The sequence below is a fragment of the Papio anubis genome, chromosome 19 (assembly GCF_008728515.1).
Source record: "Papio anubis isolate 15944 chromosome 19, Panubis1.0, whole genome shotgun sequence".
In the NCBI taxonomy this organism is placed as follows: Eukaryota; Metazoa; Chordata; class Mammalia; order Primates; family Cercopithecidae; genus Papio; species Papio anubis.
Genome location: NC_044994.1, coordinates 66,280,971 through 66,296,027, shown reverse-complemented (window position 1 = coordinate 66,296,027; position 15,057 = coordinate 66,280,971). Strand labels below are relative to the sequence as shown.

The window sequence follows — 15,057 nt, the reverse complement described above, 5'->3', positions numbered from 1 at the left end:
AATTGTGGTTTTTGCTACTGAAAGTAATGGCAAAAGCCGCAATCACTTTTGCACCAACATAATAGTATCTACTGATATAACCTGCTTTCTCAGTTAGTTATACTGTTAGTGATTCAGCCGATATTTATGAATGCTGCTTGCATGCCAGGCGTATTGTGGGTGCTGAACAATCAGCAGTGACCAAACCCATGCAGTATACCTGCCCATGTTGTTCCAGCGATAGTAAGCAAGACAGACAGGTAAAATGTATAGTGATGGATGGTGATGTGTGATAAGGAGAAAAACAGAGAAAGGGCACAAAGTGCATGTGTGTGTGACAGAGGGTGGGGTGGGGACTGGATTGCAGTTTAAATAGCCAAGGAAGGTCTCAGTGAGATGGTGACATTGTCGCCAATGGCTGAAGAAAGTGAGAGAGCAAACCATATAGACACCTGGAGGACATCAGGGACCTATTTCTAATTCAAACACTTAACCTGGGTTGAAAATCTATATTTTAATTGACTAAAGGTTGTTAACTCTGTGGAGGCCATGCAATTTAACCAATCCCTATACTGTTCTGAGTTTTTTTTTCCCCCCCCCCAGTGCAGACAACTCTGAGATGGACATTCTTGAGTGAACTATCTGTGCACATTTCTAGATGTGAAATTTTAATTCCTGGCTTAAAAGAGCGTATGTGTTTTTTAAGGATCCCGGTTTCCAATATCAGATTTGGCTTTCCATAACGTTTGTACCACTGTGTCTTGTCTTACCAGTAGTAAATGAGGATGCCTATTTCTTTGTAACATAGCCAGCATGAATCATCGTCATTTATTTGGTTTTTGCCAATTGCTAGATTAAAATTGATCCATCAGATGGATTTACTTTTCTTTGGTTCTCTTGGAAAGGCCTAGGGTAACAGTTTTTATTTTTCTGGCATTTTATTGAGAAAATACATAATGACAAAAAGCTGTTACTGATTCAATAAGGTATTTATTTAATATCTTAAATAAATTTATATTTGATGAACTGCAAGAATATTTATGTTTGAAGTATATACATATAATTATTCATATGATGCTTAGGGGATGTGTGGACTCAGACTCTAGTACAGCCAAGCCCCACACTCCCATGGGGTGAAGGGTTACAGGTTTGGAGCTCCTGATAGGAATTGTTATTATTTGATGGAGGAATGATAGAAATTCCCTTTATTCAAAGCTTAAGTGTTAGAATCCTCTGTCAATTGTAGATATTTTATCTTTGAATACGTAGCATAAGTCTATGTAGACTTTATAAGAATAATAACCATTTAAAAATGTCATGCTTTTAAATAATTTTAGAATGTATACAAATTTGTTTACTGTGTTGACTAGTGACAGTAAACAAAGTGTATTATACCTTCTAAAAGTTATCTGTGTCCACCTGGAACCCCAGGATGTGACTTTATTTGGATATAGGATCTCTGCAGGTGTAACTAGTTAAGATGAGGTCATACTGGATGAGGGAGAGTCCTAAGTGCAATATGAATGATATCCTTATAAGAAGAGGCACAGAGACAGATATGCCCAGAGGGAAGATTGCTCTGTGAAGATGGAGGCAGAGATTGGAGTTATGCCGACACAAACTAAGGGATACCAGGGATTTCTGGCAACCACCAGAAAAAGGAATGATCCTCCCTAGAGCCTTCAGAGGGAGTGCGGTCCTGTTGACAACGTGAGTTTTGGACATCTGGCTACTAAGACATGAAACAATACATTTCTGTTGTTCTGAGTCACCCAGTTCGTGAAGGCAGTCTTAGGAAACGAATGCAATTAGAAAATGATATTTTACTTCTGATTACTATTTTAGGACCACATTAATGGAGCCTAAGCTTTTCTCCTGTGGAAATCTGTGTTTAAACAAAATTTCCAACAGAAGTACAAAGATACATAACACAGGCAGAATTATCTGATTAAAGGAAGGGAGGGTATTGCAAAAATTTCCAAATTAGCATTTCTTCCTGTCATTTCTCCCTGTCTTCCTGCCCTGCAGAGCACAGATTGAAAACAATTGGCTAGAAAGTCATATAAGACCAAAAGTACATTAAGCATCTTTTACTGAAGCTGGAATGGAAAGGCATGTGGAGCCAGCATTTTTTTCCTCGGTGCATTTTTACTCTTCCAGGATCTGGAAAAGTTTACCTTACGCAACTTCTTCTTTGTTGAGATGCCAGTGGGGCAGCTGATCACTAGTATTCGTGGAGGGCCTTCCCTGTACCAACTACTGTGCTTTTTTCTAGAGAGAAAGATCTGCAAAGGGAAGAGGAATGTACTCTGCGGCTGCTCGGAAGCATGTGGGGAATTGTGCCTGTTGAGCAGGGCAGGCAGGTGCCAGTGGGTGCTTTGAGTGCCTCCTGGCGTATGCATATAATGATGCTGTCTTGCGGTAGGCTCCAGGCCGCACTATCACCTGGCCAGCTGAGGCCTGGGCAAGGGCTCCTTTTTCACCACTTGTGTCATCTAATAGGTTGTGCTTAGAGTTGAGGGTCATCCTCTGTGAAGACCAGTTGTGTGTGGATTTCATACTTCAGCTTTCTTCCAAGTTCTTAGGACACCTCTGTTTTGCTCCCAATTGTTGCCCTCCTCTATGAATGTTCTTTCAAATATATCTGGGGAATTAACGTGGTATGAAAAACTGAGGGTGGTTAAACTGTCACTGCACAGAATATGTATTTGAAGCAATGGTGTTGGTGAACTGAGCGTATGCGTAATGTACCCTCTAGGATTTAGCCACTTCTCAAATAGCACACCTAGAAGGAGGGGCGTCAATAACCAATACCTGTGTGTTTTACGTTGCTTAAAGCAGAAGCTTCCAAACCTTTCCTAGAGAAATAGTGTAACCACTCGTGACTCTCCGGGTGTGCTGTTGCCTAGACATGGAGGCTGTGAGCTGCATGATTTTCTGGTGTTTCGGATTCCCTCAAGGTGCTGTTGAGTACTACTGGTTTTGAGGACTGATCTTAATAAAATTTATTTTAGGAACCTCTGAAAAAAACTCGCTGCATAAAAATATTTACGCTATTTCATTGAATCTATAAAACCATTGATTCTAAGATGTACCACTGTTTTCTGTACCACTAAAATACAAAGATGGCCAGTGAGGTTAAAATGTAAAAGTTTGTGGATGAATATTTGGTAATTTGTCTATGACTGCAAAAACTAGAGTTGGAACCCTCAAAGATCAGAAAAGTTGTAGATTATGTTGACAGTTCTAGTTCACTAATTTCAAGTTTTTTTTTAAAAAAAAAACCTTTAATGGTTTCTGTTATATCCAAATTGGCCAATCAATACACTAACTTTATCCTTTTTGTTTCCGTTAAATGTATCTGATAGCACCTCTTTGATATGTTGAAAGCCTATAATGAGAGCATATATTTCTAAACCTTAGGGTGAAAGCACATCAGAGTAAGTACGGTCTTTGGGTTTCCTTACCAGGACACTAAAGGTTTCACTGTCTCTTCTTTCCTTCTCCCTCCCTTTCTTCCTTACTTACCATCTTTTCTTCCTCCGTTCCTTTTTTTCTTTGCAGAAATGGAGTTTTTCAATGAGTAATCTTTGGAGTTTAGGAATCCTTTGGAATTCTGTAGAAGGGAATAGATAATTCACCTCCTTTGATAATTACATAATTTGAATTTCCAACATTTACTTTCAGAAGGGGGCCAGGGGTCAAGTGTTCTGCAGGCTCTGCTGCCCTGAGGTGCCATGCCAGAGGTGGACGGCGCTGGGAGAGCCCTTTCTCCTGCCGTTCTGGGCTCCTGGATGGGTAAGTAGCAGAAGTAGACTGTCACTTTTGGGGGCCTCTCGGCATGGGGTTATTAGAGAAAGTTATGATGCTGTATATACCAAGTTGCTATTTTGAGCTTGCTAAGAATAGGATTGTGTGGGAAGACAGTACAGCATGGAGCGTTTCATGAGTCATGGGCCTGTCACCACTATCCTTATGAGATGAACTTTATGAAACGAAACTTCAAGAAGTGACAAGTAAATTGAATTTTCCTTTTACTAAAATGTTCTTCAAAAATATTCACTTTTGAGTTGATAAAGACCCTTGAAAAAGGAGAAAGAAGATTAAAGTATGTTTTCCTGAAAGCTTAAGAGCTCTGTTCATTTCTCAGCTTTCAATATCTGGGAGCCCATTTGCCATGGCAAGATTCTGTACTGTGACCCTCAGCACCAAGATCCACAGAAGCTTTAAAAAATTATTATTTGTAATTGATGCTTAGAAGTCCATAGATTTGTACTGTAGTAACATTTATGGAACACCAATTATATGCTAAGCATCGTGGGGAGCCTGAAAGCTTGAGACGATCACAGAGACATTTTACACTGCGGGAAGCTAGGCCCACGTAGTCTGCATATTGCAGAACTGTGTGATTCAGATATAAGTTGCCTGATTTCAAGTTCTGGGCTTTTAACACTGTATCATAGCTAGCTCAGCTAACAATGTATGTATTTGTATACAAATTTCAGTGTGTTTTTAAAAAGAAAAAGCAAAAAGGATTTTTAATTCAGGTCATTAATTTCAGCTTAAAACCCTAGCTCTGGGAATAGGCTGTTTTACAGTCATCTGATATGAGAAACGGAGCAAATATTCATTTGGTTAGTCCATCCTTTAAATATTTGAGGACCTGCTCTGTAGCAGATACCGTTCTTGGTACTGGGACACAAGTGGTGAGCCCCTCACATGTTCTCACGAAGCTGATGGTTAGTCGGGGAGGCAGATTTAAAATACAGTGAGTTGGGATACCTGTTGTCGAGAAAACAAATGGATCCCCAAATCCAGAATAATGGGGTGGCGTGGTGAGGAAAGACTTATTTGAGGAGGTGCATTTGAGATGAGAACTGAACATTGAGATTCGAGAGCTATGAGAGGAGCTTGCCAGTGAGGGGAGACCACAGGTGTGGTGGGGGCTCCAGATGCTACAGGAGCAGTGTGGGAGTGGGGGAGCCCATCAGGCTTGGCTACCAGGCTCTGGGGAAGACGGTGGATGTCATATAATTTCCCAGATTATCTTGTTTACTTATTTACCTCTCTTCTCTAGAAGTAGGGAAGATGCAGAGACAAGTGGCAGATGTATTTGTAGGCATAGCTGACATGGTTCGTTTATGAATTAGATGTAGATGTGAGGGGGAAACAGACAAGTAGGAATCCGAAGCTGTTGGCTGAAGCAGTAGCACAGATTGAGGTGCTGTTAGGTGAGATGGAAGAGAGGTGGGGTCGGGGCAGAAGAGAGGGCCGTGATGGTGACTTTGGACTGGTTACAGCTGAGATGTCTGGGATGCGTTCAAAGGAGGATGCCAGATGGATTATGGATGTGTCAGTCTGGCTCAGGATGAGGCCTGGTGGGGTCAGCAGTCATGGAGCTGGGTGAGGTGCTTAGGGAAAGGGTGGGGAAGGGAAGGCAAAGGTGACTCAGGAGCAAGCTTGGAAGACCCGGGGCAGTGAGAACCAACCAAGCAGGCCAGGGAAGAGCCCTGAGGTCCAAGAAATTGAGGAGAGGCTGTGTGTGAAGCAGAGGAGGAGACAGCCTGAAACAGAAGAGCAGTCAGTGACCTGCGGCCTGGGGAGGCAGGGGGAGGAGGCAGCAGGGCATGGTGGCCCCTCAGAGCTGTTGCAGGTGAATGCAAGGGAAGGGGCTGGCCACTCATTTTCATATTTGTGTATATTCTATTCCACACTGAAATGTAAAAAGCAAAAAAGGGGGCATGGAGGTGGAGGCAACAGGTGTAGACAACTGTTTTGTTTTCTTTTGTTCTTTCCCAGAGCTTGGCAGCGCGAGGGAACCTAGAAATTAGGTGGTGGCTCCAGAGAGATCAGGGTGGGGAGAAGCAAAGGAAGAGTGTGGTTTCAGGATGAGAGATTCGGGGTGATTCAGAGGCTCATATCAACAGTGTGGAAGAGGGAGGCAGGAACCAGAGACTGAGGTCCTTGTGCGGAAACCGTGAGGACCTAGAGCACAGGTGTTTGGATGCAGGGAAGTGAGCGTTCTCCATCGGAATGGGGAAGACAGTGAGGAAAACAGGAATATTGGGATAGATCCACAATATGAAGCAGGGACAAGGACATGTTCACATTTGAATTCCCACAGTACTGAAAATGAACATGCACAGATTAACATTCTCAGGGAAGCTCGTTGGTTCAAAGCAGTTTCTTTGTTCTACATTTTGAACGGTCCTGCCTCTCACCTCCCCTTTCCCTTATCTCCCTATCATCCTCTCTCCTTACCCCATACAAAGTGAAATAACTAGAATCCAACAGAAAGTAATCCAATATGGGTATAAACATTGATTGTACCAGGTTAGAAGAAATTGTTTGAACAATAATTAAGAAGGTATTCTATCTCCACTGTCTTAACTATAAAGTAGAGATATTCTCCTTTTGCTAGGACACAGGGAAACCCTCTTTTCATTAGGTTAGTCCAGTGGGGAGGAAGGTGAAGACCTGCTGAATGCCTGTCTTGAGTGGGATTTTATTCCAGTTAAATAATTCTGGTAGTTGCTGGATACTTTTCTGAAATGTCGTTAAGCCCAACTCTGTTTTTTTTTTTTTTTTTTTAATTGTACTGATTTAAAAAATAATAGATAGGAAGTTTTGGGAAGTAGTTAAATCAAAATATGAAAATTATATGCAATGAATAATCCAAATGGTCACAAAAATATTTTCTTGCAACTTTGCTGTCTCTAGCATTAGAGACTTTTTCTCATTGAAAGTATCTAATTTATTGACTCTGAATGGGAGGGGTTTGATTTGGGGGACTGATCTAAGTAATGCTTAAGCAAAGCTTTTTGTTTAAACTCTCAGAATGTCTCTGGTTAACTGTAGCTGGGGCTTTGAGCAGTGGGGACATTTACATGGTGATACATATCCAACAGGCATGGCGTTAACTGTCTTTTTTCTGAGAATCTGCTTTATTCCTTCTCAGTATTATCAGGATTATGGGACTGATAACCTGTAACCTGATTTTCTTGAAAAAGAAACAAATTTAAAATCATAACAATCACAAGTAGACAGTATGGGCAAGCCCTTTTAAATTGGACAAAAGATTTCTCCCCTTACTCCTTTATCCCTAGAACTGCCCGCCACCAACCCTTGATACAATCTGTGGTAGCTCTCTTGCTCTTGTCACCTGCCCTTTTGCTGAAGATTCGTAGAGGCACACTCCTGACTTCTTGACACTAGTGATACTTTCTAGTCACTTTCAGATTATTACTGTGTTTTATAGAATTTTGAGGTCATAGAAATAGGTGGAGTATAGAGACTACATCTCAATATCATATTTAGGCATACAAATAAAACAGACACTTCAGAAAAAATTTATGGCCCTTGGTGTCTCCTTGAAGCCCCAGAGGAAGCAGTCAAAAGTCCAAGGGTGCTCAGAAGGCGACGCCTGGGATTGGTGTGGGCGAGGTCGGAATAAGCTGGTATTTCCCATTATACTTACTTTTCTGGGGAAAGGGATTCTGTGTTTTTCTTATTAATACCTACGAATATGTTCTCTGATTCTCTTTATCTCACTAAAGAAACATACGTAGTTTAGTCCAGGTTTGGTGGTAACATGGTGAAACAAAAAATACAAAAAATTAGCCAGGCGTGGCTGCATGTGCCTATAGTCCCAGCTGCTGGGGAGGCTAAGGTGGGAGAATGGCTGGAGCCCAGGAATTCAGGACTGCAGTGAGCCCTGATCATGCCACTGCGTTCTAGCCTGAGTAACAGAGCAAGACTCTATCTCTACAAAAATAATAATAAAAAAATACATAGTTTCATGGGGGACACTGAAATTCTGCCTGTTGATTCACAGTGTGTGAACATGATTAAAATGTGAGGAAGTTAGCTCTTCCAACCTTTGACTCTATTTATGGTTTATGTTATGAGAATTAGAATAACCAGAAAATTTCAGTAAAGAAAATAATTGAAGATGAGGGTACAGTTTGCCTTTTGTACAGGAGGAGTCTGTCTATGGCCTTCTATTTACAGATGAGCAGCCAGTTGTTTTCTGGGTAATCTGTAGATTAAGCCCTGGTCCACTCTGGTGATTTGTTTTTCCTTTTTCTGTTTTTGCAGAATGCCTTCAGAAATCTTGCTGAAGATATTTTCCTACTTGGATGCTGTGAGCCTGCTGTGTGCTGGATGTGTGAGCAGGCGCTTTTACCATCTAGCCAATGACAAGTAAGCAGAAATCCAAGTCTCTGTTATGTTTTGATGACAGTTTGATGGAAGTCAGGAAGATTAGTAACTTTTTAACCATTTTTAAGAATTTAAGAGAATTCAGGAGTATTTTTGCACACGTGGAAATGTCGAATGCTTTAACTATGAAATTTTCAAATATTTGCATTTATATGCTTAAAATGAATATACTTTGCATGGAAAAAAATCAAACTTGTTATTGCTGTAGCTGTTAGAGAATGCAGCTTCAGGTCTGTTGTCAGGAGGTCTTGGCTGTATTCCCCACAGAATCAGACCTAATCACAGAGTCTCAGGCAGCACTGCAGGGACCTGCTGGCTTTGATCCTGGCGCTTCGTTTGCAGAGGAGAATGAGTGCTCTCTGCTGATGGCCAAGCAGATTCTAAAGAAAGAGAAGGAAGAGGCTAAGTTAGGTGTACTTAGCTTTTCCTCCCAAACATGCCAATCAAGTTAACTTACTCTGTGGGGAGAGCAAAGTGGACAGAGAGCGGCCAAGACTGTCCTCTCCTGGAGGCTGTACCCTTGGAAGCAGGGAGCCAAAAGTGAGGGGTTCACCTGTGGTCATCTGGGCTTGCAGGGGGCAGATCTAGGAAGGAAGGGGAGAAGCCTCTGCTTCTGTTTGTCACTGTAATCTTAGCCTGCATCTCAGAATTATATCTTGGAGGGAGAGATGGTGAAATCTGGCTTTTTAGGCCCCTCTCTCATTCAGCATCAAAAGATCAGACAAATATTGTTCCTACATAGAACCTACATGTCAGCTGGGGAAATCAGCAAGATGAGAGGGAATGCAGGTTTTAACTGGTGGTTTTGTTTACTAGGTAAGGAGATGGAGAATGGCAGAAGGAGGGCTGTCATATTAGTTAACCCTGGAACATGGTGGACAAGAATGTCATTTGGTGCAGTGGTTCTCAAATGCCATCCAGAGAAGACTACATATGAACCACCTGGGAAAGTTTAAAAAATTTCCATCCCTAGTCTGCATTTCTAGAGATTATAATTTAGTGCTTTGAAATCTGTATTTAAAAAATTCTCTGGTTGGGTGCGGTGGCTCACGCCTATAATCCCAACACTTTGGGAGGCCAAGGCGAGTGGATCATGAGGTCAGGAGATAGAGACCATCCTGGCTAACATGGTGAAACCCTGTCTCTACTAAAAATATAAAAAATTAGCTGGGCATGGTGGTGGGCGCCTGTAGTCCCAGCTACTCGGGACTTGGGAGGCTGAGGCAAGAGAATGGTGTGAACCCGGGAGGCAGAGCTTGCAGTGAGCCGAGATCGCGCCGCTGCATTCCAGCCTGAGCAACAGAGCGAGACTCCGTCTCAAAATAAATAAATAAATAAATAAAAAATTCTCCAGGTCATACTAATGAATAGTCAAGTTCTGAAATGACTACTCTAGTCCATCTTTGATGTTAGGTGTATGCCACTTAAGTGAGGAACTCAGAGTAAGCCCTCAGATCTCATTAAAGCTGTCCTCAACCACTGTCATACTCTGAAGAGGACATACACTGTTCCCTAGTTGGAAAGGTGATTTTTCTTTTAATTTAAAGAGATGTTTCCTGTGTGGAAGAATGTACGTCTGTCTATGTCAATACATGCGCACACACACACACACACGTACATATCAAAGAATGAACTAATAATGTTCTTCACAGTAGTTACACAATGAATTAGAGCATTTTCTTTTTTTTTTTTTGAGACGGAGTCTTGCTCTGTCACCCAGGCTGGAGTGCTGTGGCCAGATCTCAGCTCACTGCAAGCTCCGCCTCCCGGGTTCCTGCCATTCTCCTGCCTCAGCCTCTCGAGTAGCTGGGACTACAGGCGCCCGCCACCTCGCCCGGCTAGTTTTTTTTTTTTGTATTTTTTAGTAGAGACGGGGTTTCACCGTGTTCGCCAGCATGGTCTCGATCTCCTGACCTCGTGATCCGCCCGTCTCGGCCTCCCAAAGTGCTGGGATTACAGGCTTGAGCCACCGCGCCCGGCCGGAATTAGAGCATTTTCTACATTTCCCTTACTTAATGATTGTTGTAGTTTACGTAGTTGAGATTTATTTGTTTTACCAAGCCTCATGTGGAAATTTGATCCCCAGTGTTGGAACTGGGGCCTAATGGGAGCCGTTTGGGTCATGGGAGCAGATCCCTCCTGAATGGCTTGGTGCCTTCCTTGTAGTTCCTGCTCTAGAGCTGGTTGTTTAAAAGAGCCTGGCAGACCTCCCTTCCTTCTCTCTTGCTCACTCACTCTATTTCTCTCTCTCTGCCATGTGATCTCTGCACAGTTGGCTTGCCTTGGTTTTCTGCCATGTGTAGAGGCTTCCTGAGGCTTCACCAGAGGCAGATGCTGGTGTCGTGCTCCTTGTACAGCCTGCAGAACTATGAGCCAAATAAACCTCTTTGCTTTACAGATTACCCAGCCTCAAGTATTCCTTTGTAGCAACACAAAGAGACTAAGACAATGATCTAATAAGAGATGAAGGTGGTCACTAAAAGAAAGCACAGCAAGGCATTTTTCAAGGAAGGAGTCAACCAAATGTCTAAAACTGTAGCATTCTGGGGGGTTCTCACTTTATTTAACGGTAGAATTCAGACTCTTCAGATAAGCTAATAAATTGTATGTTTCTTTACTGTCTCCACTCTTCACTTCACCTGCATGGTGAAGAAACCAGCCCTGGAATCAGATTTGGAGCACAGCTGTAGTGATGTTTTTTGCATACTTTTAGTATTACTCGTGTGCCCTCCTCACTTTCTTGGAAGTTGCCGTTTGGAAATATGAGCTTCTGATGAAATTGCACTCACATTTCTTTTCTTTTTCAAAGGACATATTTAATTGTGCTAAGTTGAGTTGCACTTTTTAGGTCCTGCTAAAGGACCTAAAGAGGCATAGTCTGACTCTTAAAGTCAACGTCTGATCATGAAGTCAGACTACAGAAAAGGATGTGTGATAACTGAACGAGTAATCAATACGTGTTTTTGAAAAGTTTACAGTGTATTCTAAGCGTTGCTTCTGAAGAGAGGGCAAGCACACATAGTGTAGCAAGTTACGCTCTGATGACTTGTGGGCAGACATGCTTGAAGGGCAGGGGGCTCCCCGGTGCCCCATCCCGGTGGGGCTACTCTCTTCTGCATGAGCGCTAGTCTCTGCATGGGAATAACAAGGATGTGTGGATGAGGTGGCATCTGGTTTATCACAAGGGGGTTTTATTTGCCATGTACTCTGGCAAACACTATTTATCTGAACATTAAATTGGCCCCATTTTCTAAACAACTTGGTTGAGTTTCCCTGAGCCTGTTGGTAGTTATATTGGATAAATATGCTCTTGTCCTTGAATCTGACTAGGCCTTCTAACAGGATGGAGCATTTGGGGATCAAGAAGTAAATATATTTGGGTTTTTGAGACTGTGAAAGGCATCTGAACCTTAACATTTGTGTATTATAAAAAATCAAGGGGAACCATCTGCAATATAAAATGTTTTTACTTAGGTTCATTTACAGTAAGTAATATATGATCGTGTGTGAACATAGTTTATCATAGGAATGTTAGGTGTGGTTATTGTTACTAGCTTCATGTGGAGTTTATGCTGTGATTCCCATCTCTGCAACAGTGTTTGTTTTTGCAGTTGGTAAGTGCTAACACATGTAAAAATAGTATCAGAGGTTGTTTAGATAGTGCTGATGTGAGGAATTCAAGGCTCCATAAAGGTCCTGCTAAAGGAATACTTACATAGAGTGAAATGCTGAGTAAAATAAATGTGAAGAAAACACAAGCAAGCTTTTATGCAAAGGAAGTTTTAAAAGTGTCTATTCAAAGGATTTTGGTGAAACAGTTTCAGCTTTACTTAAATGTACTCAACTCATCATCACATTGCATCTATCTGCTTACATAGGAAAGTCTAGAAATTTCTGAATTGAAAACACTGACACTTTAATATAAAAGCTGGGCATGAAGTGATTTTTCGGATTTTTCAGAGTGAGAAATGACTTGAGAAACCCACACTAGGAAGAGAATTCAACCAGGGTCTGACTATGTGTGAGCTTGCATTTGTTGGGAAGTCCCTGTAATGTCTGAGTCAAGGAGGTGGCGTTCTGAAGTCATGTGTTTGAGAAATGGTCCTTTTCTGCTGCAGTTAAGGCAATAGTTCTGCCTCCCCAGAGCACGCAGGCTTATCCCCAGGGGTCCTGCTGCAGTTCAGGACCACCGCTCTGTGGGAGAATCGCTTTCTCCCTGCAGCCTCCAGGCCATTGACTGCTTCATCCCATACTGCTCTGAGTAGTAATGTGGAGACATAAATGAGCAAATCATTCATGTTTAAAATACAAAGTTTGCCTTTCAGGTAAGGAATTGATTTTAATCCCTGACTCAGTTTTCCCCGTGTCTTCCTTCTCTTTCCTGGTGGTGGTGGAGAGTACTGGCTGAGAGGGAGGAGCCCTCAGGCCAGCTCACTGCCACCACTCGTGGGGCTTCTCCCGGCCTCTTAGAAGAGATGAGTGGAAGGAACAGACTTTGAGCCAGAGCTGAGTTTGAATTCCCAGATTGAGGCTTATTGACTGTCTGAATTTGGCGAGCTTATTCAGTTTCTTTGACCCATTTCTTTGTGATTGAAGAGGCAGTGAAACCCAGGTGATAACAGTGTGAGCTATGGTTCAGATCCCAGCTTCACTATACACTTGAGTGCACATACCTGGGCCAGCTCACCTTGCATCTGAGCCTCAGTGACAGCATCTGTGCAGTGGGAACAGGAATACCAGCACCTCCTGGTTTCTTTGTGAGGAATAAATGAGTAATGTATAATACATAAAGTGGTTAAACAATGCTTGACACATAGTAAGTGTTGAAAAAACTTAATGTTAACTATTGTTTAGTTGTTACCATTAAAAATCTTCACTTTTTTTTCTCTTTGTGAAAGCCTATTCCTTGTTGAAAGTTAAAAAATAGCAAAAAGAATGTACAATTCCAATGTTCCCTATTGAAATTTCTTGGTGTGTGTACATACATCCTTTCTGATTTTTTAAAAAGCATGTATATATTTAAAAACAAGAATCATATTACATATACTTTCTGTTACTTTTAAAATACTAGATTTCCTATTCCATTACTGATATAAGAGGCAGTGGTTTTTGGTGGTGTTTTTGGTGGTGTTGAATTTAAAACACTAAATCTGAAACTGCAACTCACTTTAACAGATGAACGTTCAACTGTAAATATTCAGCTTGACTTATTCATAGAATTGGATTATTTGAGAATATTATGCATCTCTAATTTGATATATTATGACTAAGGTAGGTGACAGTGTCTCTTAGTTAACATATTTCCTCTTTTCCCTCCAGTTTTATTTGGATCAGAATCTACTCAACCGCATTTTCACCTACAAGATCAAATTGGAAAGTTAATTCAGTAGAGAAGATAGCTGTGTCTGTGAGCTTTCTGTCAGTTCAGGATAAAGAAGCTGGTTATTGGAAGAAAGAATATATCACAAAACAAATAGCATCTGTAAAAGCCGCACTAGCTGACATTCTCAAACCTGTCAACCCTTACACAGGCCTTCCAGTTAAGACCAAAGAGGCCCTCAGGTACGCAGTGTGTTCCAAAAGAGAATGATGGCATCAGCTCAAAGTATCATGTACATAGGACATATGTGCAATTTAGATTGTGTGGGACCATCTCTAGTATTTTTGTGTGTTTTGTGCATCTATAAAATATGTAGCATTTTCCTATTCCACATAGCCTTCTGCATCGCCAGTTCAACCAATTGCAGATCATAAGTATTGGTAGGGGCGGGGGGAACCTGAAACAATAATATCAGTGTAAAATACAAATAAAACCAGTACATTATACATAGTAACAGTTTGCACAGCATTTACATTGTATTAGGTATTATCAGTAATCTCAACATGATTTAAAGAATACGGGAGGAGGTGCTTAGGTTATATGCAGATACTATGCCATTTATATAAGGGATTTGAACGTCCACAGATTTTGGTATCACGGGGGTCCTAGAACCAATTTCCTGTGGAGACAGAGGGATAACTAGTAAATAGCCTAAAGTTTTAATGAAAAGCAGAAGTAACCGACTTATCTGCTGTAGTACAGTGAGAATGTTCAAGGTCTCTTTTCCGGGCAGAATCTTTGTCTTATTTATATATTGCCAGTACCTGGAAGATCATGGATGTTCAGTGGGTGTTAGGTGAGGAGAGAAAGTCTGAAGAGAGTACTATTGTTGAAATGAAAATTGAACTGGGCATGTTCTGAGAATTTTGACTTTGGATTTTGAGGAACTAGATGCTTTAGAGAAGATATGTGAAATTGCCTTTAGCATTTTTTTTTTTCCAATGAGGCAAACATTGTTAGTTTTTTTTCTTTCTCCAGAATGTTTGGTTTAGGTTGGGCAATTATACTGAAAGAAAAAAGTGGAAAAGAATATATCATGGAGCATGTTGATCTTTCCGTAAATGACACATCAGTTACTGTTATATGGTATGGCAAAAACTGGCCGTGCCTAGCGTCATTGTCAACCTTAGATTTATGTGGTGTGACGCCAGTTTTTATGGACTGGTATAAAACTCCCACCAAACATAGGTAAGTACCAATCAGCAGAACTGTTGAGTGAGAGCATCTTATGTGTAAATATTACTTGGCATTACTTTTGTAATTAAAAAATAAGAGCAGTGTTTTTTAATTTTATCACATATTAAATGTACATTCTGCATTACTGTAGAAGAGGAAAATAATGCATTTTATCACATTTCTGATTAGGTCTAAATTTAAGTTCCTCATATCTTGGTTGTCTTTAATGGTAGAGAATGATATTCTAGTTAACAACACTTCCTGGATGATTGATGGCTAACCTTTGAGGTTTTTCATTTTAA

General features: G+C 41.2%; 1 protein-coding gene across 2 annotated transcripts in view; it reads left to right on the top strand.

The window, feature by feature from the left end:
- FBXO15 (F-box protein 15) overlaps positions 1-15,057 on the top strand; it is a 77,200-nt gene that overhangs the window by 3,891 nt on the left and 58,252 nt on the right. The window contains exons 2-5 of one of the 2 annotated variants that reach the window (XM_003914480.4): positions 3,667-3,777; positions 8,077-8,181; positions 13,519-13,761; positions 14,558-14,767. In XM_003914480.4, the coding sequence (XP_003914529.1) occupies positions 3,667-3,777; positions 8,077-8,181; positions 13,519-13,761; positions 14,558-14,767 (669 nt within the window). The remainder of the gene's footprint in view (positions 1-3,666; positions 3,778-8,076; positions 8,182-13,518; positions 13,762-14,557; positions 14,768-15,057) is intronic. The other variant, XM_009192909.3, reaches the window with a different exon arrangement.